Here is a 26,177-nt window from a genome sequence, read left to right as displayed (position 1 = left end):
ATCAAGTCACAAGAGCTAACAGATCTCCAGTTATTTCTTATAATTCAGTAAGTGCAGAAGGATGGAAGCACTCTCACAATTTAATAGGAAAGAAAGAATCGGAAGGGATTAACCTCACACCGAATGAATGATGGATGATCCCAGAAATCAGAGCAACGTACACAAGCAGTGAAGCAGCAGTAAGGACAAAGTAGTTCTGGTAGGATTTTGCTGTGGGACTGATCATAGGTAGACTAGGATAAGCTGTGCCTGACAAGATGGCTTCATTTAAGTAAACTGGTGTGAAAACATATATTTAATACTTGGGACAGATTTCTCTTGGCATTTCTGCAGAACAGAGTTAGGATATCAATTCTCCTTAAAACACAAATATCCTGTTCTGTTTGACTTCCTGAAATTCAACATTAAAATTTAAGAAAACCTTTGTAATTCTTAAAGCAGAACTCCACTGGACATATTACACTAGATTTGCACAGAACTTTGCATGAAAAAGTCCAACTTACGCTCTGCTACAATATTACCCATAGTTACAAAGGTAAGAAGAAGAATTCCAGTTCTCCACTTCCTGATGTTTTAGCATTTTAATATAGTATTTATTTCTTATGCTCAAAGGGATGCATATCAAACAGTCTAGTAGCTCTTGTATAGATCCTTCACTGTAAATTAAATCACAAATTGAATTAGGTGTTGCAAAAGAACCCAAGATCAATAAATAGAACTAAGACCTTGATTCTGAAACAGCTTCTGGTGCACCCTAGAAAAAGTTTTTGTTTTTTAAATAGGGCAGGTGTCATTGTTTAGATTTCCCCAGTATCAACATTGCTCAAACACAGCAGGTGTTGTGTTTGCCTACCTAGCAAGGCAGCTCCAGTGGTAGGCTAGGGATGCACACAGAGTACATATGCTTCTGGTTCAAAGAAACATTCAGCACAAAGGAACAGTATGTACACAAGAACTCTTATGTTTCAAGCAAGGACCTGAATTTAGGAACTTCAAGACCCCCACTATACACATGGCTCTGATGATTAGAAGTCAAGTCAGCTAATATTTATCAGGAACACTGTAAGCACTTCAAGACATGAGAGAAATAAAGCCTTGAAACTAGGCACAATGCCTGCCAATTGGTGCTGAGGGAAGAACAAAAAATACATTTAATTCATCACAAGCTGTCTGAGAAATGTCAAAGACAGACTCATTAAGAAACTCTTCAAGCAGTTTAACTGCTTTTCTTCCTTTTTAAACTCCCTTTAATTGATGCCATTGAACTTTCCTTCTTTTTTGGATTATCTTACCTTAGCACAGATTCTGCAGAAAACACTCTTGATTAAGCTTGGCTGTACCTAAAAAGTGCTTGGCCAAAAAGTAACCAAATGTTGACCTTACCAATGTAGAGATTCTAGTCTTCACACTGAAAATAAACTCCTTGCCAATGAAGAAAAAGCCAAATTTAATGCTTGCTAAAATTGCTTATAAGTACCTAGGCTCATCCGGCTAATTCTTCCAACAGTTAAATATCCTTTCTGGAGAGTTTCTCTTTAAGAGCAATACACATAGTTTAAACACTCTAAGCCACTAACAATGATTGCTTCTCATGCAGCTTACTATTACATTTCTCAGAATTTGCCCTATGTAGAAGTACTGGGGAAAAAAAAAAATGTTAGTGTACAGCAATACTGTAAAGAGTGTAAAACGTATTTTTGGGAACACTCTACACTTATTCATTGCCTGGTTAATAACCCATATGTTAGAAGACTACCTAGAGCAGCATAAGCAAAGGAGATTCAGTAGATGGCTTTAGCCTCTCCTAACTTAGGTCATCCTCAAGAACTGCATAAGCACTTCTGAAAAGGCTGTGTTCCCAGGGAACAGAAATAGCAAAGACACGTCACTTCACAAGCCCTTCAAGAGGTACCAAAACAACATTTTTCTGTAAAAATGAAATCCCAGGTAAACAAATTGCCAGTAATAGACACCAAAATAGTAAGTCTCACAATGCTGCTACACTATAGATCCAACAGAAAGGAGTATCAGTAAGGACAGAGAGGTCCCCACCTTCAATTTATTTTAAAAAGCAAAAGAAATGAAATGACACTTATTTTTAATGGAGTCATGGCCATCCAAAGCATTTTGCATTGCTAGGAACTGGGCAAGTACGCAAAGTAGAAAAATAAAGGAGTTCTTTGATCACAAAGTTTTAATTATTTTGTTTCCGGAGGCAGAGTTGAGTGAGCTGTCAATAGCTGACAGCTCTGCATGTAAGCCTCTATGAATACATTGATTATCATTTTACACATACAAAATTAAAATGATATAAAGACAAGATACTTAGCAACATGTGTAAGTAGAGATGCAATTGAAAGAGCACCCTTAAGTTAGTTGCTTGGTATTTCAGGTCTCTAGAACAGTCAAATATTATTTTATTTGTTGCTGAGTTATCGGTTTTCTGACCAAAAGAAAACCTCAAATAGTTACACACCATTTTAATAGCAGATTGTTACAAGAGAGGACATATCATTACACAATAAAATGATTCTCCTGAGACACTATACTAAGGAACAAGGCTGTCACACCCTAATTTAAAAACTTATCTTTCCCATAAGCTTTTATCATCCCAAATAACGGGTGTCCAGGTGAAAGTCTTACAAACCTTAGAAATGTGGAAGCAAGTAAGTCAATGTTCATGTATCTGATGCCAAAGCCTGGTCCTCTGAGGTCAACAGCACAACTTCCCATTGGCTCAATGGGGTCTGGACTACACCCATCAATTCCAAAGCCAGAGGACAATTGCAATTCTTTAGTTTGACCTCAAGTACAATAAGGGCCAAATCCCCACACATATCTAGCAATGCCTGCATCAAGCCCATATCCTTCCTTTCAGCTCTGTTCAAATATATATAGAAGGAAGTTATCTAGGCTCTGCCAAAAGGATGTCCAAGGAGGAACTAATATTCACTAATAATGAGTAAGCTCCCCACCCCACTGACATCCTAAAGAGAAAATATGCTTTATTTTAAACATTAATACATTATTACACAGTATGCAAATAGATGCCTACAACAATACAGAACAGTCAGTTCTGATAGCACAATCACCACTACTTGAATTCTCTGTGCAGCACGGGTGCTCAAACTATAGGTTATGTACAGGTTTTCACATCCCCTCCCCTAGACAGTCAGATTGAAACATGGTTCTGAGTTAAGGCTTCTGCTTGAATACAGCATTGAAAAAATAAAAACCATTCATCTACAGCATTGCTACAGCATGTATCACCTTTGTGCATTAGGTCCCAACCTTGCAAACAACCACCTACTTCACTTAACACACAGAAAACATGGATATGCAAATTTATACACACGCAGTTGGCTTGTGGAAAATGTGTTCAAAGTGGTCCTAAACTGTAAAGGATGCTCCTGTGCCATTCCTGTAAGCAAACGATGACCTTTTGCATTTATTCTCAGCACTACTGTTCTTCATGTAAACCCAGAATTTGTGACAGAACAACTTACAGCTGCAGTTTTCAGAAACAATGAATTTAACTCTCCTCAGGTGGCTGTTTAACACTGAAGGACAGGAAAACATAAAGTGAAGTCTGTCAATAAATTTGCAGTATTATCAAGGATCTATCACACCAGCAGACATCCTGAGAATGCATACAAAGCAGTGATTATCTTTCAAAATAATTCTCTTGGTCAGTCTAGTCTAAATGCATTGGCATCAAAAGGAAAAAAGGCTTTTCAAGAGATCTTTCTTATCTTCTAAAACAACATACAAAAATAAAAACCCACAGAATTTGTTAAGATTTAGAATTGAATAACATATTTTTAATGGTTGAAATAAAAATACTGAGAATATATATCTGTCTTACATTAGCAGAGAACTTGATTTTAGCTGTTAAAATCTTTCAACGTTTCTAAAAGAAAAAGCTATTGCCCAAGACCCTTGGGATCACTCCATTAAACCCAAGCTTTTTTAATGAGATACTACTTTTGTTTGATTTAACCAGTGCTGGAAGACTCAGTGTTTTTTATTTTCACTCAAAATAATTTAAATTTCCACCACTGTCCTGCATTACAGAGTGGCAAGATGCACATGCAAATCCAGTAGCATGAAATGGCCCAGATTAACTTGCTTGTTAAAAATATATTGCTATAGCACTGCAAAAGTTTCTTTAAAAGGAAATTCAAAGACACATCAAAAGAACAATCTTACTTTAGTACTTGCTGGGTTTATGATCTGCAAGAAAGCTAGTTTAACCACTTTTTTTGATCAATTTTACTGATAAACAAACTACACTTTTGCCAGCAACATCTGAAACAGCTACATGTTCCTCCCTTCCCCTTTGATTTCTGCAGCACCACTTCTCCCATGTCACCCCCCTTTCTCTTCTGGGATCCTTACAAGCCTCTGATGCAGCTATCAGTGAAACCACGACGATACTCATGCATACAGAAAGAGCCCTCAGCAAAGTGGCAATACATATAAGAACAATGTTAACTTTAAGTGCACTGTATCACTGACACGTACAAGAAAATCAACCGCACAGTAAGCCTCGAGTCTTTTCTACAATTTTACTGGGCCACAGAGAGTCAGGTCTTCAAGTCTTTGGTAAACTTCAGTGAATTCTCCATCAGGCACTGTCTTCTGATGTACCCAAGGGATAACCTAAACTTGAATTTTGTACTAATGCAGTTATTTTGCTGAAGATTTTAACCATCATCTGACAAAGCATCAACCTCTAGGATACAACTGGGTTTCCATGCTCCCATGGTTAAAGCATTCCCTTAAAGCATCAGATGTGACCAAAATATGGGAGACTGCCACCACAAACAAAACAAAACAAGCCTTATGGCATATGTGTGCAAGACTTAAGACTATCTGTCCTAACTCGGTCAGGTTTGGTTTTCACATATATTGGCCTAAAACACTTTGAGCAAGACGAATTAGTCTTTTTAAAACTTCATTATAAAACCACAATCAAGAAGTCTACAGTGACACTGAGGCACCCATGCTATGCTAGATAGCAATATTATATTCTTCCACAATGCCCTTCCACTGAGAAGCACCAACTAGATTTTCTGTCAAAGCTCACTTCTTTGGCCCTTGTCTAAATTAGATATTGCTTTTTTTAACAGCAGCTGTCCCATGCATCCATGTAAATAGATTAGCAACAGAGATGCAGTTTATGAAGTTTCAAGGGAAAAAAAAAAATTTTTTTCAGAACTCAGAATAAATTAGAACATAGAACAGTTCTTTATATACTCTTTGCAGTAAGTGAGGAAAATTCTGATACTTACTATATCTATGAATCAGGAGCAGGACTCCTGATTCCTCCTATGAATCTAGAGGCAGGACGTGGAAATTAAGTTCCTCATATAACCCTGATGATTTCATAAAGGATCATATACATTCCAAACTTTAGAAATAAGCAATGTTAAATATTAATATCTCTTTTGTTACTGATGATAAATCTGTCTTTATTGAAGAACAAATAATAGAATCCATATGCCCTCTTCTACTTTTCTACAACACTACATTTTATGCCTGTTCCTTGTCACTTTCTACGTCAGGAATTAAGTGTAGAGCTTCTTTGGCTCTAAGTGAAGGGTATCTGAAACCCTAATCATAAAGCAAAGTAGTTTTGAGATGAACCTGTAATCTGCAGTTCTACATATACTAAAGCTGACTGATTAAATTATTAATATCAGAAATACTGATACTGACCTATAGTTTCACTTAGTGAGACCAGCATGCAATTTGAATTCTGCTTTACATTTTAAAATGGTACATTTACTTCTTGTTGCAACAGCAGGGGTATTTTTTGTTTTGGTTGGTTTTGTTTTGGTTTTTTGTTTTATTTTTTTTAAAGTAAACCCTCTACAATGAAAATCTCAACAATAGTGAGCTCCTGTTCTTCCCAGTCTACTTTGCCTCTTCGATAAGCAAATCTGTTGGTATAGGATAACTTAGTCATCTTTGAAGTCTCCAGCACATGTTCAAGTCCATTTCTATGCCATAGCTACATTCCCAGCCTGCAGCGTGAAGGACTTCAACAGTTCACAAGAAACCTTACTCAGCAGTGACTACCAAGGGGATTTCTCACACTGAGTCATACTCATCGTGTACAAAGCTTTAAGAGCTCACTCTTCAAATAAGAAAGAGAAAAGCTGAAGCTTCAGAAGGACAAGTTTAAGTCCTGCAGCAAATTCCATCACATGGGCACACCGCTGCTGATACCTCAGTCCTGTGTGTCCTCCCCACCCTGCCCTCCCAGACAATTCTGATCTCTGTAAGATACTATCAAAAAACCTACTCCTCTACCCTCATAAAAGGCTATTCGTAAAACAAAATGTAAATTGCAGTGCCAGACTTTTTTTAATACTACTTTGATTTCATTTTTAACATCTAAAAATAGATCAACTACCTTACTTCAAACCTCCAAAGCTGATAAAGCTCTTCAAAACCATTTACCTTTTAAATAATTGATATATCTATTTGAAAAGTAAAATATGTTTATTTAGTTGGAAGTATTACAGTGATTTTAAAATGACAAAATTATTTACAAAAGGAGGACAGTCTTTTAGAAGCTTGTTATAATAGTGAAAACATCCATGGTGCATATTAACATGCATATCTACACATGCATTTTACTTCAGCAGCTATCCTCTCTAAAAAGTATACTAACCATATTAATCATGCCTGCCAGTACATCCAAAATTTTGTAAAAATGTAGTAAACCAAAGCAATAGACTGTTTTCATGGCAAGAACATACATTACTCTGTTATTAATTACGCCAGTGCAAAAAAAGAGAGGGAGAAAAGAAAGAAATCAAGATATTAAATACTTTAGTTTTCATAGAAAAAAATAATACTGTTTGAAGAGAAATTTTCCTTTGAATTTGCCAGGAAAAACAAATTAAAACTATCAGCATATGGATTTGAGAAAATGAGCAATGTTGGCATGGTGACCAGACTGGAGGTTCACAAAAATATCTTGTCTTTAATTTCACACAGCATTTTAAGAAGGTTTTTTTGTGTCAAGCTATGTTGCAGCACTGCCTGATAATGAAAATAAAAAACACCACCACAAAATCCTCTGCCTGCCACCCTTCTGCTTTCCCAGTAATGTAAATGATAATAGAAGAAAACAGACAACCAGAGAAAATGGCAGAGATTAGAGAATCCTACCAGTGCCTATAAGTAGGGTGTTTCCCATGGCTTACCCAGTCCCTCCCCCACAAAGTTAGAACTACAAGTAAGCAGACTCTAGCAGAGGCCAGAGCTGTGTTGTTCCACAGCTAATACCTCTGCAAGCACTTGCTTCCCACAGGGCTACCTGACAGAGGTGTCCAGCTTCTTGACGACAGCCAGCCAGACCATACTGTAACACTCAGCATTTCCTATATACAAGAGCAAATAAACAATTCAATGGCACTCGATGAGAGAAGTAATTCAGATGACTAACTGCCTCACAAGCCAGCCAGGTGCCAGCCACCTCACATACTTCCCACGGGTGGGTACTGGCTCCTGCAGACATTTCCTTTGCTACCTCAGGTAGTGCTCAACCACTCTTGGTCCCCTGATCCTCACAAGCAGCTCTTAAACTCTCTCTTGGCACATCCCTAAAAAGAATATTTGTGAAGTGAACAGTGGGGATAAAGTACATAAAAACAACCTCTAAGCAGTTTGAATGTAGTCCCAGCCCCATGTATGAGTTGCAGGACCTTTACAGACTGTTTGCTTCTCCTTTATAAAAGTGGCTGGTGTTAACAAAGCCTCACTACAAGGGATGACTTCCTGAGCACTATCCCAATTAGCACCAGTTTGCTCAAGCAGATGCTGACATTTTGCTGCAGACTGAAATATGCATTCTAGAAGAAAATTTGAAATAGTTTTTGTGCAGACACCTGACAGGCTGGGTCCATGTAAGCCAACCCCAAGTCAGAAATGCAGTGTGGGGAAACCCAGCCTAATCCTGCACAGACAGGAACCAGCCCAAGCACAGTGCTGAAGCCAGTCAAGCTTTACTCACTCAGCACCATGCAGAAGCAGCTGTATGGCCTTTTGGCCACAGCTGGTGAATTCACACTGCATTTTCTTGCATTTCCTAGCACTACAGGGCTAAGTTTTGCAGGAGGAAAGTGTTCTTGCTGTAAGCCCACTGCATCAATAGCTGTAAAATTACCATTTAATTTTATCAGAGCACACAATGTCCAGACCAGGGGCTTATTTATCTATTTCACCAGATTCTCTCCAGCATCTCCAAAAAAATAAAATAAGAACTATCCCAAGCCAGAGCCAGCAAGAAGTCCACAATGGCTGTTATAGTTAGCGCTGGTGTTTTGGCTCATTTCTGACTTCCTTCATAGTCACGGGCAATATTTAATCAGTCAAGACAAGCTCCTCTCACCTCTTGAGGAAGTTCCAGCTTAGACCTGTCATCCAGCCCATTAGAGTGCAAGCCCATGAGGTAAGGGACAGGAGCATCTAGAAAATGAAGGAGGGATGCTGGAAGGATAGGAACATACACATGCTGCCACTGAAATGGAAACATTAGTGCTGTGATGGTCTCTGCCACAGTCATCAGTCTCTGATAATCTGAAAAAGATCAAGAAAAAAAAAATATTTCTTTCACAAACACTTTTTTAAGTAAATGAATCTAAGTTAAAGAAATGAGAGCTTGCTTTAAAACAGAAACCACAAAACCCAGTACTAGCTGTGTGGCATCTTAATGAAAGCCCAGACTTGTACACCCAAGCACATTTTGCTGAAACAACAAAGAGAGCTCAACGCAAAGTAGGTCATTCTACAAGTCATATGGAAATGAGCAAATTGAATCTTAGCATCTGTTAAGTCACCCTCTGCTACCTATACCACGGTTACCAGGAACACCAGTTTGAGCATGGAAGCAGTATTGTAATCGGCCAAGAAAAACATCGGAAATAATTTATTTTCTCTGTGCTTATGGCTTTCTGTGGAAGCCTTGGATGAAACCCAAGGCATCTGGTATCTCTCAGATAAACATTTTTTTAAAAGAGGGTTTAAGTGTCTATAAAGCATGCTGTATAATAGCCAACCCAACAGTGTGACTGAAATAACTGTGTAGAAAATAGAAAGGATCAGTTTCATTTATCCTTTGCAATGTATGACTGAAATCTCAGTTCAATGTAAAAACAACTCATCCCCTCCTAGAATTTAACAGCAGTGCTAAATGCACCTGTCCAACCTGCATACCGAAAGACCTTTTTATTCAGCAGATGGTGGCTAGAGCAGTTAACACTGCAGTATGCTGGGCCAAAACCTTGCCCTCCTCTTTTATACTACAGAATCATCTTTAATGGTTTTTGATATCTATGCACCATAAAGGAGGAGGCAATACCAGATGAACTCAGAGCGTGTGGTCTAATACAACTGCTGAAACATTCAGAATGCTTTTGAGCTGCCAGGGTGGAAAAAGTATGAAACAAGCTCACAAGACTAAGACAATTCCTACCTTCAGTCAAGCTATAATGATACTGCAACAATATCCAATTCCAGCCAGGAAAGGGGCAGGGGGGAAACAGGAGGAAGCGGGGGGGGGGAATCAGTATCCTTCATGTGTGTTGGGGTGTGGGGTATGCGTATCTTCTAACATGTCCATAGAACCAGACACTATGAAATTGGAAAATACACTTGAATGTATAGGTTCAGGTGTTGAGGTTTCTGAAGCTGTTGCACGCTGTTGCAGAGTGCAAATGAAAACTGCAAAAAGACCATTTGTTCTAAGCAAACGCTCTGCAGAAAATTTAAGCTTAACTGTGCACTTTCTAAGGTTATGGCTTTAATTCTATTCTTTAGCCATCCTCTGCTCAGATTTCAGATAGCAGAAGACAGAGGGCCAAGAAATTCAGTTCTTGGCATTCATGATTAATTTTGCTTGAAGTGAAAGTTACAGAGTTTGGGGTCTGCAAAGAGTCCCATAACCCAAGAGGAACTCAGCACAAGTTTTGCTAACATCAGTCATAATTCTGCAACCTAGGCTTTTGACTTTTCTTTTCAGATCAAGCTCTCCTGGTGGAAAAGGTTACTGCACAGAGCTACTTGTCACTGCCTCACAGTAGATCCACTGTGACTGAAGGAGCCTTCAATCAAAACAAGCAAGAATAGCTTAAACAGTTTAAAGTTTTTGCCAAAAGCTTACTTGGACTGAAACACGTTAGGGAACAATCAATGAACATCACCAGCAGCACTCCCCTGTTCTGCCTGGACACCAGTTTCTGCCTACACAATTACTTACTGGTTTGCAGCTTTAATCACAGCCTGGCTGCAAAGAAGTGATGAATTAATGATAAGCTCTGGGAAGAAGAAGAATCCATTCCATAGCCTATTTTCTTCAGCTTTAAAAAAAACTTTAAATGTAGCCATAGATATACAAACATTCCAGCTGGTTCCTATTCAGCCTGTTTATTTGAAAAAACAAGTCTCAGAATAGAAACAGTGTTTTCCTACTACACAAAACCCCCCTGTCTAATCCTGCTGGCTAATTTAAATACAATTCTCTCTGTCATTAAGCTAACTTTAGTATTAGCCTTTCAAATTAATTACAAAGTAACATCAATAATTCAGAATTTCTATCCGCTCAGCAGCTACCTCCTGCAACTGGGTTATCTGCAAATGCAGCTCTCTGATCCTGGATATCCACATGGCTTAAGCCATTCCCAACTATTTGGCCTGCACAGTCACAGCCTGCAAGTAACAATGACTACATTCTGCAGGCTTTATGCATATCAGGAGCTGTTGACAAAAGGCAAGGACAAAGGCAAGAAGCCTGCAAACATAAACCAAAATGACTTAAATGTTTTCTTAAGTTATACCTATCCTGAGAGGGTATGGAGTTTTTTTGGTTTTGAAAAAAAAGAAAGGAGCACAATTCTAGTACCAAAACATTATATAAGATTTAAAAATAATAATTAAAAAATGTAAAAGCAGGAAGAAGCACTTCAGTAGTGGTCTTGCTCTTGTTTTTGAAACCAGAATATGCTTATTCTCATGCAAATGATATAGAGTCTTTTGGCCTTGTATTGTATAAGAGCACTGGTAGGGAAAAAAAAAAGACATACCACCAGTGCGCTATTAGTTTGGAAAATACTTAACTAATCCTTGTGCAAGGAAAAGAAAATCTGCTACTTTTTAACATGGCCACTTAAGAACACAGAAAAAGACTGATTTTTTTCTTCTAACCAATTAACTTTTAAAGCGCATATGAGAAGTTATTTACACTAGTATTTATCTATGTGTAGTATATATAGACATTCTTGTAGATCTGTAAAAAGCAAGCAAATCCAGGAAAAAGAAGTAGTGAGGGGTCTTGGGTCTGAAAAGAGAGGGGCAGGATGGAAAGAAGATGGCAGCTGCAAGAACCATGATTCCACACCTCCATTCTCACATTCTACCAGAGAGAAGTCTATCAAGTGCCTACAGAAATTCTTTGATTTGACCAAATTTAAAACCATTACATGATCATATTCTGGAATATTTTTTTCCTTCTAATCTTCCTATTTCATGGATCACAATGAAATACCATTGTATCCGTCAAGTAATTTCCATTCCACATGCAACTCCCATATTGCCCCTACAGTGGAGGACCATTACTACAGATGAGTTTGGAGATATTCAGAAAATATATGGATAAACCAGAAAGATGGGATACTTGCCAGGATTAAGCTTCTCTTTAACCTGAAGGGGAGCAGAAGGGGAAAAAAATTATACACGCAGTGCCTATGGACAGGTAGCATGCAATGCAGTTGAACCACTGGAATAAAGCATTGCCTGGAGAGTTCCCTTTAGGCATGTCTGTTCACAGCAGAAAGCATGGTGTAAAAGAAACATTTTGCAACAAATTTTTCTGAGCACAGGTATTCAGTACGTCAGATGCCTTAGAGAAAACCTACATTCCTTTAATTGGGCCTTTTACTTCAAAAACCTGTACTCCAGTAAGAGATATCTGTGGTTAGTAGAAGCAGTGGGTCCAAAGTACTTCCTATTTGTGTTCACTTCTCTGTCTGACAGGCTGATTAAAGATACCTGCACCAAACAGAAAGTTTCCTAAATCTCTGGAAGCATAAGAGGACATTGTCCTATGTCAGAGATTAGAGTTGGGCAACACAGGACTAATATGGCAAAGAAATAAAACTAATACTTTCAATCTCCAGAGTGAACATAATTTTAAACAAGTGAAAGAAAGATGGGGAGAAGTGATTCAAAAGCAAATCAAAGCAGAAAAACACCTTTATTTGTACTTAAAAATGGCAGCAGACAGCAAATACCCAGAAAATAAAAACTGTTCAAGATCATAGTCTGGCAGTGGTGTATTATATTTCTCCTTTTATTGTTTTTAGCTGTTCAGAAAATCTCCTCCAAGCAGATTTCACAGCTATCTTAACTCAGTGCACACTTTTCAGAAGAGCTCTAGGTGCTCTACAGAGATAAGGAATAAGTCTATTTCACAGATACAAGAGCAACATAAATTGCAGGAATCCAAACCATCTCCTGCAGAATGACCTGGTGAGGGCACTACTGAAGGCCTCCTTCAGCACCGCTGTCTCTTTGCCAGTTCCTCAGTACTGGCTCAGCACTAGGAGCAGCTTCACATCCTTCACTGTCTTATAGGCACCTGCATTCCTCTAACACTTTCCCAAATGGGAGACAGCTCTCTCAAGAGGACAATCAAATCAAGGAATTCATTCCCCACATTTGGCTTACACTGATCCAAAACATACAGGCTGTGCCAACATAGTGGGACAAAAGAAGAATTTCCAGAAGCATAAAGCAGAAACATGTCAAAGGAATCTTAACGAAAAACACATTCGCTGCCAAGTCAAGTTACTCCTATTCCAAGGACTGACTGCAACTTAAGATACTAAATAATTTGTTTCAAAAAGGACTGCAACTGGCAGCAACATTCCCTAAGACTTTTGTTTTGTTTTGTTTTTTTTTTAAAAAGTAAATCTTACAAGCAAACCCTCTGATCCTGACACGTACTGTTCTAAATCTAAATCCACCCAATGAGTACTGCAACCTCACCTGACCTAGGAGAATGAGAAATGATCCCAACCACCTCAGCTGTGACAGGTTTGAGCACCAAGAGATTTAACAAACCCAGAGGACATTAAAAAAATTTAAGATTTGTATTCTGAAGGACAACCTAGACCTCACACTACTGCACATGCAAGAATGTGAGCAAGCCCTTACAAAAGTTGAAGCAATTTCTGATTCCACTTAGAACTGATTGTACCATCACCTGTATCTACATTCAACATTCCCTGTTTTACAAACAGCAAAAAATGGATGTTGGTCAACCATACAGAAGAAAGAGCAGAACGTATTAGGAAGATATTCCAGTTTAAAAAAACAAACACAAACAAATAAAAAAACACAAAAACATAAACAAACCAAAACAAAGCAAAAGGAGGAAACCGGTAAGTAAAGGTATAGACAATCAAAACCTCAGTTAGAAATTTCATTTTCCTACCAATATGATCCTTTTAAGTGAAACAAGCAATCACTTTACTAAAACATTTTTCTAATTCACTGCCATGTAGAAGAAAACAGAATATCATTGTTAGAAAAGACAAAAACAGATATTACAGGAAGAAAAAGTTGACTTCATAGAACTTCAAAATACTTCACACTCCCATGTCAAGTAATATGAAAATAAACTACATGTGTATCAAAAGCATTTTAGAAGTCTTCAACTTGGCTGTTAGAAATGCCAGCAGTATACAGTAACTTCTGTTATTAATTCACTAGGAGCTCTGAAAGTATTCCGAGTAAGTATCAGCAAAATACGTCAAAGGGGTTTTTTTAAGAAAAAACAGCAGGTAAAAAAAGTGCCAGAGATTAGATCCCTCAGAAAGTATTTAAGGGAAGCTACATTTCAAAAAACTATGGCTACTATTACTGAGAAGGCAGTGTCACAGCTAGTTCACCAAAACTGAGGGCAAAAAGTCAGCAAACAAGTAACTAAAATTATTTTTCTACAGAAAGAAGACTTTTCAGCCAGAAGCTATAGGTGACTACTTGATATAGAGAGACAAGACACTTCCATAAGGTGCAACACAGCCCAACTCAACCCAAGCCTGGGGTGAGGTGGAGGAACAGTGGACAGAACTGTCAAAGATCCAGGCCCACAAGCCTTCAGCTGCATGGATCCCTTGGACTTTCATGTCTATGCATGCAAACAAGAAACCCAAGTGTTCCAGAGCTATTTTAAGCTTTAATTAGTGACCAATCAGACACTTGGAAAGTGCCCAAGAAAAGAAGTTGAACCTATTAATGCGACTTGGAAAGAGACCCCGGAATACAGAAGACTAGCCCAGAAGCAAGCTGAGTTCCAGCCCAGGAGAAAAGAGTACTTATAATGTGATGGCCTGAAAAGAGATCAGGGAACACTGTTCCGATATGGCAATACATGCATTGCTTTTCTTGCAGTGCTTCCAACTGGCCAGGCACACGCACTCATGCCACAGGAGGTCTCAAGCACAACTACAGGAGAACTGGACTGCGTTCTACTTCAGATTGAACAGCTGATGTTTGAATATTCCACTGGTGGGAGACAGATATCCACGTAAACAAACCCTCCCTAGATCCCAAACATATAAACGCCTAATCCATTTCTGGACAAACCAGAAAAGAAGTTTGTCCGCTAGGCAAGTATTTCTAGATTTTCTATGAATTATAAGCAAAGCACTTTGGTTTTTAAATCCAAGAGAGTAACTGCTATAGAGTACAACAAGTTTTTTGACTGTGTTTGAATTACTGTATAGTTTTTCTCTGGTAGTTAAACTGTGTTTATACAACGCAACAACTGTGACATAACATCCTGCTGCCTTTATACAATTTTAATCACCTTGACTATACACACAAAATCCATCTTTGGCTTTAGTCTGTGCACACAACTCAACACACCGACATCTGTATTTCATGCTTGGAGAATGTTGCTAATAACTGCAGGTTATACCTTATAAATAGTTACCATTTGTATTCTACATATTTCAGTGACAGCTCAATAGAAGAAAATATCGAAAACAGATTTCAGTAACACCATGGACTATCCCTGGATTTGTCTTGGGGTCTTCTAGGTTTCTTTACCATTACTATAAAACAGGGTTCAAAATGCAGTCTGTCTACTTTAAACCACACCGTTATGGATGTGTGGGTCTGGACTAGTGTTAGTCAGCTTGGGATAAAAAAAAAAAAAGTAGAAAAATTATCTTTTGGCATAATTCAATACTCTGTGTTAGAGTAACAGGATGCGGAGTAAGAAGCCCAGTATTCACAAATTTCAACACAGAAAATGGATACCACTACCACACTACCTGTTAATTGAGAAACAGATGTTCTTTCAGCTTAGTTGCTGCTTATCCTCTTCAAAGCAAGCTTTATCTACATGACTTCAGCAATAACTGTTTCAAGGCCTTAACAGAGATTTAGGATCTATATTCAGTCAAATAAAACTTTTTTCAGGTAATTTCAAAGTAACAACTGAAATGTGACTTTGGGTACTCAAAGAGAAACTGATATTTGCATCATTAATTCCTCTTCAGAATCGTATGTAATTAACTATGTATCTTCTCAAAATGCATGGATAGTTTGGCAGAGATAGGAGGGAATTCAGCTAAGCAGCTGGAGAGGAATGTGGGAGAAGGCATACTACTCTATCTAACAGCATGACATTTCCAGGGACAACAGTAAAGGGGAAAGTCAGTCCATGAATTCAGGAGATTATGTGAAAGCCCAAAGTTTAGGTGTCTAAAAAACAGGAGCCAATGCAACACTCTCTTTCCAACTCCAGTTCTTTTCTTTACATCAAAACCTGCACGTAGATCAGCCTGACTGCATTAGCATGCTTATGCCACTTTAATGCAGCTATTCTGTTGTTTGTGTGTTTTTTAAAATTCAAGAAATGAAAAGACCTTGTGCCTGTACAACTACAAGATAAGAAAACAAAAGCCAAGTACTCACGCTGTGAATAAAGCAGTATCTGAAATTCCAAGAGGGCACAGGTAAAGAGTTGAACCACATTTTCTACTCCAAGCAATTCAAAAACTTCTTTAACGGGAAAATCAAATAATGGTAGTTCACTGGTGCTTGGCCTCTGGCAGATAATTGGTCCATAAACACCTGAAAATTTTAATGACCTTCCTGCTGGAGGAAGGGGAACCTCATAGAGAATATTGTAGATGTAGCTTTCTAAAGGTAGAGGTGGTGGCTGAGGTGAAGTCACTGCTTGGTGAAGTTGTTCTAGTACTTTCTTACAAGCTTTCATGAAAGACATTGGAGTGATCAGACAAATGCACTTTGAGACATAGAGTGTGTCTCTGCTGATGTCATAGGAGTTAAAACGCTGAAGCTTTGAAACAGAAGTGCCATTGCAGTCTCCAGTGCTGCTGCAGCTATCTTTGTCATTTGTGGGTGGAGTATGAAGAATGTCATATTCAGCATTGTGCATATGATACAATGTCTGCATTGCACTGCAGATCTGTTTGCTAGTAACTTCCTCAAAAAACGTGAGAGAAAATCCAAATGTCCGTGAGCCATCTTCACGAGTAATAATAAAAGAGTGGAACTGAGGTTCTCTGGAATCTGCTTGTGTCTTGAAAGCAAGCCCTTTAGGCATACACAGCTATAAAAAAGGGGGAAGGGGAGACAATATCAATTAAAACACACTTTTCTCTCCCTCTGCCTCCAGAAGCATTGGTGAAAATAGGATTTAGAATCCACAGACTGCCATCGCATTTCACTTTAAATTCTATTAAGTGTAACATCTCTGTACAATACAGTAATATGCATCCAAATCAGAAAAACTAAAGGAACATATTAAAAGGGCTGTATGCAGTTTCTATTGAAACTCATAACCGTTTTGTTACTAATCTCAACAGGAATAAAATAGCAGAATTCAAACTCAGATAAAGGAAAGTATTTTGGTCACTAAGACCAGAAACCTGACAGAGAAAAGTACTATATTTTATCTAAATTAAGAAACCACACTGCATTCCATTAAACAGAAAAAATCATGCACAAAGAAGACTCATTAATTGCAGACTAATTTATTTCTCTACCAATTCTCTAGAATGTAACAAAAAAGTTGCAAAAAGAACAAAAAACTCTCCTAGGGACTTACAAGTTTAAATTTAATTTCCTTTAAAAAATATGCCAATTAAATGAAAAGGCCTTTTGAGCCTGCATAATTTAGAGAAATTAATGATTATTTCCAATCTATAATAGAATTCACATTATTTTATCAAAGGAAACACAGATGAATGCCTTCAATTTTTAAGGTAGGTTTTTGTCTTAAAAAAAGCCATTAAGTGATACTGACCATTCCCACTGCATCCTGGTCAAAAGGGTTCCATTCAACATTCTCAGGATAGCGAGCAAGAACTTTGGATTTAAATGTGCGTCTTAACGGAGTCTGTTCAAAGTTTTCCCCTGCAGGTGAAAGAAAAATACAGAAGTAAATATTTCATTCTCTTTTTAAGCTGAAACAAGGCCAAAAAGCAGGACATCAGGAGGTAGATGTGAGGATAAGTGAATTAAGCACACACTCCTTTTAAGAGAAACAGAAAATGCAAGACAGTTAGCATGTAATCAGACTGCAGATATTAGCAAGGATTAGCATTGTAATATTTCTATGTCATTAAGTATCTGCTTTTCCTTAAGTGTGACTATCTTGAGATTGTGGTCATGACAGCAATTCTCTAAGCTACTCTTCAGATATTTCAGATTCTTGTTAAAGCACAGCTAAAGCTTCAGTTTCAGTGGAATGTTGTTACTGAAGAAAAGCACAAATAGACAAAATGCAAAGATGATGCAAGTTTAAGAGAGACACACAAGTGGCATCACTTAATTTCTTCTTCAAGACTTAGGAAAAAAGGGTATTCACCATCTATGACAAGAAGTTAGCTGTGAAGAGAGAGTCTAGAAGGTTAAGAGATCAAGAACCACATAAATGCCCATGAAGATAGGGTATCAGACGAACAAAAAAATTGTGCTTTTTTTTCCCCCACACTTTTTCCTTTACCTTCTGTTGCACTTGAAATGAAACGGCTGGCACCATCTCGGGTTTTAGAGGCCTGTATATACTTGCATAAAGCTATGTAACAAATAAAAACAACACTGCATTATAAATTTCATACTGTCGACTGTAATTACGTAGCTAACACACACCAGTAAAAAACATACAAGTATTCTGTACAGAATTAGCATGCATAACAGATAGTCTACTCTCCTAATATGCTTTTTATACGTATACCACTTAATATAAATTTCTCATTTCAGGTACATATTTCTTGAAGGAGATGATCAGTATATAAACAGAAGCTCATAGTTCCTGTACGCACAACCAGAATACTGATGCAGCAATAGGAAAATTGTTACATGAAAGTTTTACACATTAAACTATAAAATACTCCCAAAGAGCAGATGATGAAACTAACCCCAAGGACAAGACCATTTCAAGGCCTTTAGAAATACATGAATTTAAATGGCATGGTCCAACTTTTCACAGATGCTATCCATACACTAGACTGGCTGATACAGTCGTGTTTATAAGCTCTCGAGCAATGATTGTTCATTGTGATAGCACAGAACTTTCTGCAGTAAATCTTCTGAATGTGTGTAGTTGCTTTAAAAAAAAAAAGCACACAACTGCATATCTTAAAATAAGCTTAGCTATCTTACTAGAATGCAATTAGCTAAATGAGCATGCAGCTGTTGACAGCTGCACTAACAATCAGGCACAATTGCATCAAATCATGTTTTAAATAAATTGAACTATTTCAGCAACACCTGCAAAAGAGAAAACACACTTCAACTCCTCACTTATTTTCTTACATGCAGCAATTACATGGCAATAGACATTTATTTCAGAATTGGTTGGGTTTGTTCTGTACTTTTACAGTAATATTTAAAGTTCAACTTCTAAGCCAACTTAGAATCTTTATTTCGTACAACATTTACTTCCATAAAGTAGCCACAGAGATAGTTATAACACTGTCTATAGACAATAAAGAACCTAACAAACATTACACCAAATGAAACTTCATTTCCATGGAATGCTTAAGAAGTCCTTTGACAGTTGAGAAGTCATGTAACTGGATTTTGTTTAAACTAAGTCTTAAATATTACCTCGAACAGGGAACTTACCCTGAATCAGGACCTAGGACAGGTCTTACAATACACAAAATATTCACATTTATTTTGCTAATCCTCTGGGTTTTAGCACTGAAGTTAAGAGGGATTGTTTTTCCTGTTTGTCTGAAAAATCAACAGCTCAGCTGATTTTCGTACAAAATCACTCAGCTACATTATTTATTATTTTGCTCAATAATATCATTGTTCAGAGAGAAAAAATGCATATTTGGGAAAATCTGAAACATGTACAGAGAGAAGGATAGTTAGGAAGAAACAGAACACAACTTCACTGAAATATAACCATCTTGAGAAAGAGCAGAGTCAATGACAAAACATAACAGCATTTCTGCAAGGGCTAAAAACAACCTTAAAAGATTAAAATAAGCATTTAGAGAATCTTCCAATCTCCCAGAAAGATCAAGAAAAACGGACATAATGCCACATCTCTATTTACTGACACAAACATACACTCAATTAAAGAGAGTCCTGTGTAAAAGAGGTTTTAAAAATAAGTCAGGAGATTTAACACACCTACTGTTTTCTATATTTACATCTGTGCAGATGATGTAATGTCAATTTTTGGATAATTGAGGAAAAACTTCAGACATTTGCTAAGCTGTTTTGTTCCTGGTTTTTCTTTTTCCACAAGGGAAAAAATATCTGAAGGCCAAATTTTCTCCTGAACTTGGAAACCACGCACCATAATCACTGTGTTCACCTGTGTGCAAGGTCACACATATTCTGGAAATAAAAAGAAAACCTGTGACTTGACCTGTTTTCATTAAGATGATTAATATTGCAAAATACATGATGCTGCTCTTCCCTTCTGATAAAAAAAACAAACAAACACCAACACTGAAGGGATGCTTATATATTTTAAGAAGCCTTGCCCCATCTCCTCCTTAGAGACATTCTCTCCAACACACACTTACATTTTTTAGACCTGAAGTCTGTCTATAATTTAATGAAAGTACTGAAATTGATTTCTGGAAACCCACTGAGTCCTGATGCAGAAAGAAACATAAGGCAACACTTAAATGTCTTCCTGTAATTCATCAAACAATTCAGCTGTTGCACAGACACTGCTCTTGACAGAGTGCCTCCATATTACACTTCTTTCCTAGAGCCACCCTGCTCTCATATCATATTTGTCGTGTTGACTTCCTCATGAGCGCGATGCTCATTTTCTCTTTCACGGCAGCACAGTCTCCCATCTTTAGCTACCTCTTTTTGTGAGAGCCTTCATGCTTGTAATACAGCTAACCACTGGACCTTCAGATGGCAATGCTGATTTCCAAAGATACTGACAGGGCAGGGAATCTCAAGTGACAGCTCACCAACATCATCTGGGAAGTTCAACACAGGAACAGAAAGGTGATCTGTGCAACTCCAGGACACTGGCCACCCTGTTTTCTTGCCATCACAACTAATGAGAACCTGAGCACCAGCAAGTCCGTTGCCTAGGCTCCCCCGTCACTTCTCCCGCTAGGCAGCTAGTGGTTGTCACTAGATAGCCATCAACAGATGGGGGGGGAAATCCACAGACTATATTTGCTTACATCCAGAGTCAAAAAGCAATTAACCCTAAATTTCTAAATTTATGATCAGTTAGAATCATAACACAAACACCCTGCTCCAGCAAAATACCAATTGCAACACATCTCCAGCAGGCAAAAATAACTCATGGTTTCAAGATCTGTCTCTGTGTGAATTAGACACCTGATTAATTCAGTACTAATTGAAATGGTTTTGATAAAAACACTGAAGACAAGAGCAGGTTTAACAAATGCAGGAGACAAACCCATCAGCAAAAATGGACAAAGTTTTATTCTAGAACTGAGAAAATGAAGACGCAAGAGAAGATAAACTGATAAAAATATGATGTATCCCACTAGTTTCAGAGTGAGTACGAGTTCCCACACTTAACGACTATCAAAAGACTGCTATCATCAGATCATGCTTTTCATAAGGTTCCTCTCCTCTAGCAGAACTGATGGCTAGAAAGTACTTTCCTTATTGACCCCAGTTACAATAGGGGTCTTCACACATGATTTCTATATAAATAATTTCTTTCTTTTGTGCAAGTTCCATGTAAAAGGGATTTTTTTTTTTTAATGCAACACAGCATGGCCTGCTGAAGACTAAGGAGGCCTTTCAAACACATTTGATGATCCTCACACACACCTTACCACTCACTTGCTTGTCACAGCACAGGAAAAGCTCTCAAAAACGAAGATGCAAACCACCCCACAGACTACAAACTTGCAACTAATTTGGATTTAAAGCAGAAACAGTAATCAAATAGCTACAACTATAAGACTATTTGTCAGGAACTGTCATACAACATATAAAATCCAGAAACATACAGAATTCCAGGAAAAAGGAAAAAAAACAGGAATACTTCAGGAAGTTTCAGGCCAACATGCTTCTCAACATCAAACCTTCAAAACAGTACGAATCCCACTATATTTTGTAATGTAAATAATATCATAAAAGCAGAGAAACATCATTTCACTAGGCACTGTACATATCCATAAACACCAGTTTTAGAATGAGAGCTGGTGCTGCACCCAGCAGAGGAATGGCAGTGAACAGAGAACCTCAGAATTTCTTTGTCATTGGAAAAAACACTATCTGTGGCATCCCACTCAAAATAGGATCAGTGAAACAATTTGGATTAAAAATAAATAAATAGAGAATGAAGAAGGGGTTAACAAAGATTAATGTTTCACTAATCCAGTTTAGCCCATGTCCACACAAACAGCTTAATTAGCTTATAGGGATCCCCCAAAACAGAAAGGAAGCAAAGAGTAAACCACAGACACAGAGGTTCTTAAACTGGTGCACTGAAGAAAACATGGGACTATAGTAGAGTTTTAATAACCTACATGGGTAACTGAACAACTCCTAAAGCCGCTCCTCCTCCTGGGCCCCAGCCTGCCCACCTGCTGGCTCCTGCCATGCCAGGTAATAGCTTTTTCAACACCAGCAACCACCATCTGGCTTTGGTAATGCCCTTTCCTTCCTCTGCCTTCTTTCACACTTCATCAACCCTCTAAGACTCCACCACAGGGTGGAAAAGGAGCAAAGATGCTACAGCAATCAGTGACTTGAAAAGATTTTATCCATCTGAACTGTGGCAAAAACAAGCTATTCCCACTGTTACACTGTGTAGGCAGTCAGCCTTATTACAGTCCTGTATTGCTCTCTCCTTATTTGTTACCATGTAATTTAAGAAGACATGCATAAAAGACTTAAATTCTTAGAGTAAGCTTGCTTATCAAAAGGGAAGTCACCAGCTAGGCATAACCTCTGAAGCAGTCTCCTTGGCTGAGGGATGTCCAGGACATCGAACACTGCTGCTACCAAGACTTCTGGCTTGGCCCAGCTCTTCCTGTGGCAGGGAGAGCTCAGCTCACAGCAGTCTCAGTAGAGTGAGGTACACTCGGTACTGACCGGATTAAATCTCACATAAGAGGCAGATAATTCTCCAACCTCTCCCTCTCACATCTCTTCAGTAAACTGAACTTGATGAACTGTATTGCATGCATAAAGGAAACTACAAACCTGCTCAAGAGGACCAAAGAGTTGAAACACATTACATTTAGTTGGAACATGTAGTTAAAACCAGCCCCTTTTCACAGCTGCGTTGAAGCTCACACCACTCCTCTAACAGCCACCTAATACAATTTGCAGCATATGGAACCATAAGGCCTGACAGACTTCCAGTTCTAAGATTATTTATACCACTTTAAATGATGCTGGCCTACGTGTCTGTAATTTGGACTTCCCAATTACAAGCGTATTAGAACATGTATACAGTCCAAGTATCCTATGTTTGAACTAACAACTACACCTCATTTTATTGAGTGATATCTTACTGAGTCACCTAATACTGAACTTAAGCCTTATCACAATGCAGATTTGTAGCATATGCAGGAAACCTCTCTGGCTCTCATTTTTATGCCTCTCCCTGCTCTTACCTGTATTACTTTTCTTGCTGCTCAACCTGTGAGCAGAAGACAGCTGTGTCTGTCTTGGACTGATGAGAATTAGGTCTTACAAACTCAGAGATACTACATGGAGTTTCCAACCTGTGCAGGACATCATTGCTTTGGAAGTATCTGCATGAAACTACCCATATCAACAGATACCACTTTTCTACAAGATTATACAGAGGAAAAAAAAAAGTTACAGAAACTAAAATGAACTAACACATGCTTCAACTCAATAAGCTGCAGAACGCTATCTACCAAGCCTTCCTCAGCTTTGAGGGGGAATAAAAAGAGTGAATTCCAAAGGTCTAATTTTAGCTCTTTCCTGATTTACCCAGAGAAAAATCTGATTCACTGCCTTCCACATTCCTCTTCAGGAAAAGGAGAGGGGGTGGGGGAAGGTCTATCCAACACAGTAATAAGAAAAATGGTTAGGTTGTACAACTTGCAGTTTCAATCACTTATGACCTCCCCCCTAATATATAAACAATTACAAGTTTCAACTGAAAAATGCATTTACTGTAAGTGGAAAAGATGAAATTTTGAATTCTCAACAAAACAAAAGAGGAAGACAAGATCTTTTTAAAGGGCTCAAAATTCAGACAAACCCTACCACCACAGACACACACCTCTGGCTCCATTCCCTTGCCTTTTTTTACTATGCCATTTGCAAAGTTCTGTTTACAACCCAAACCTCGGGGGAGTGCAATTTATGGCTGCTGTCACTATTATTAGGTGCATGTAACCATGCTAAGTAGTAACATATTTCCTGTCAAACCTTCATGTGTGGTCATGAAATAAGCTAGACCTGTACTAAAACCTCTTAATACATACACTGTAAATTCAAGCTATGCCTGCCAATCATATACATCCTCTCAGGTAGCTTATAGCAACAGAAGCAACATATATCCAGATGGATTGCTTGCAAATTGCTAATGCAAACTCCCAAGAAAACTTTGACATGATTGTAGCAATGCAATCTTCCCTGATGAGTAGTTTGTTTCTTTATAAGTATGCTTCTACCCCTAGATTTTTTTCTCTTCAATACATCAATCAATCATTCTTCTTTGTAACCCCCACCCTGCCAAGAACAGTTTCCATTCATGTAATAAAGTTCTATCTAGTACAGAACAGTACTGTGTGGCTTAAGTTGCCCTTAATTAGAAAGGGCAAACTTGATCGAAAAAATTGCCAGGGATACTTTGCAAACAAAACTTTTTAAAATTGAATCACAGCCTTTTGTATATGCTGTCAATTCACTATTTTGTTTTAGTTTTTAGAAAGTGACTGCAGTGCTGCAACTCTAAAAATTATGCAACACTAAGAACTGTACAGAAACTTCTCCCTGCACACTAGCTAGAAAAAAGTCTTTGAGCAGCTATTTCAGAGGTAGAGTATAGCTCAATTTTCCTCCTATGACAATAAAGAACAAGTCAGAAGAAGCTACCCTATTACCAGAAAAAGTGCCCAATAAAAGAAATGAATGGTCGCACAACACTGATTTTAAAGAACCATTAATACTGCCACCTTCATTTGTTCATCGAGTCCACTGATCTCCTCAAAATAATTACAAAACAAAGACATCCAGAAAGCTCTACTGATTCTGATTAAGTGGTTTGTTGCTTTCACCCTGCCAAGCAGCTTCTTTCTTTAAATTCTTGTGATACAGCCTGTTATTCATTCAATTCATTCAGTCTTGGTGCACATTTATTGTATACATGACATCTTCAAATAAAAAATATTAGATAGCATGCAATCAAAACATTAACTTTATATTTTCCACATAAGGACACTCTTACAGGTATCTTTTAGTATAGAGAGGCTGTATATGCAATTCCTGCTACCACTAAAATGAATGTCTTAAGTGAATACAAAACAGCTTCAACATGAGAGAGTCATATTGCTGTAATTAAACAAATGAATAAGAACAATGAGTCTCTACCAGCAACAGAAACTATAAGCCATACACTTAGGGCAGCTTTCCTGTACTATGCAGCACGTTGGAGAAACTGAACTTAGGATTCGGAAGACCCTATAGAATCCTATAACCATACCCTTTACCTCCGCACTTTCTACACCACAGTTCAAGGAATCTTGCAATGGTGGGAGTCACCCCAACTTGTGCAGGGTGGGGGCTTCAGACTGAGCTGACCATAACAGCCAAAGAGTAGAGGCTTTCCCAAGTGTGGGTTGCAAGTTGGAAGTCAGTCAACAAAGGGATTTGAACAGTGCATTAATTATAAATGCTATCCAGAAAACGGCCTAATTCTATCCTGCCTTCAATTAAAAAGTATAATAAAGCACAAAGCCATACTTGGGTGAAAATGGACATCATAAGACATTTTGAAAACAATCTTTCTCATTCTTGGGTTTTGGGTGAAAACAGAGTAACTGCAATAACAAGCCTGTCAAAGCACATAACACATAGGAAAAAAGTCTGAATCGTTTCCAAAGATACAAGAATGGCAGCAGTCCACAACATATTTAGAATTAAGTTAATCTAAAACCAGCAGCTAATGTCATAAACAGCAGGATTCCTACTTCAGCCAAAATCATTCTCAGTACACACAATAAGGCTATGGATATTAAGGTAAATAATTACATTTTCCAAACATAAAATTACTCCAGCTCTAAAATTCATGGTCCAAGTCTAAATAAAAATAGTTGGCTGGCAAAAGAGATAGTGTGCATACTTCTGGATTCCACACTGTAGAAAGGATGAAAGTATGGAGCAAATGAGAGCAATCTGGGGGGAGAGGGGCACTGGGGGGAAGAGGTGGTATGTACACTGAGAGATCTGAGGACTTCTTGATTAGTCAGACTGACAGATGACCAATAGTTACATGGTAAAAGCAAATATGGGTGCTTAAGATGCATGTAGGCATGGAAAGACAGTCAAGCCAAGAACCAATATCTTAAAATCAAAGGGAAAAGAGTTCTGTTAAAAATAAGACTTGCCATATTTCCACTTGCCAGTGGAAATGGTCAAATATTCTATTTACAAGTCTTAAG

At 38.0% G+C, this 26,177-nt stretch overlaps 1 protein-coding gene across 3 annotated transcripts in view; it reads right to left on the bottom strand.

Moving 5' to 3' along the window:
* DENND5A (DENN domain containing 5A) overlaps positions 1-26,177 on the bottom strand; it is a 71,715-nt gene that overhangs the window by 33,374 nt on the left and 12,164 nt on the right. For all 3 annotated transcript variants that reach the window (XM_072863674.1, XM_072863672.1, XM_072863673.1), the window contains exons 2-5: positions 18,059-18,130; positions 17,357-17,466; positions 16,000-16,660; positions 8,408-8,595 (exon numbers count right to left, since the gene is read on the bottom strand). In XM_072863674.1, the coding sequence (XP_072719775.1) occupies positions 8,408-8,595; positions 16,000-16,660; positions 17,357-17,466; positions 18,059-18,130 (1,031 nt within the window). The remainder of the gene's footprint in view (positions 1-8,407; positions 8,596-15,999; positions 16,661-17,356; positions 17,467-18,058; positions 18,131-26,177) is intronic.

This window comes from Ciconia boyciana, chromosome 6, assembly GCF_034638445.1.
Source record: "Ciconia boyciana chromosome 6, ASM3463844v1, whole genome shotgun sequence".
NCBI lineage: Eukaryota > Metazoa > Chordata > Aves > Ciconiiformes > Ciconiidae > Ciconia > Ciconia boyciana.
The sequence above is the reverse complement of the archived record's forward strand: the minus strand, read 5'-3'. Positions and strand labels throughout refer to the sequence as shown.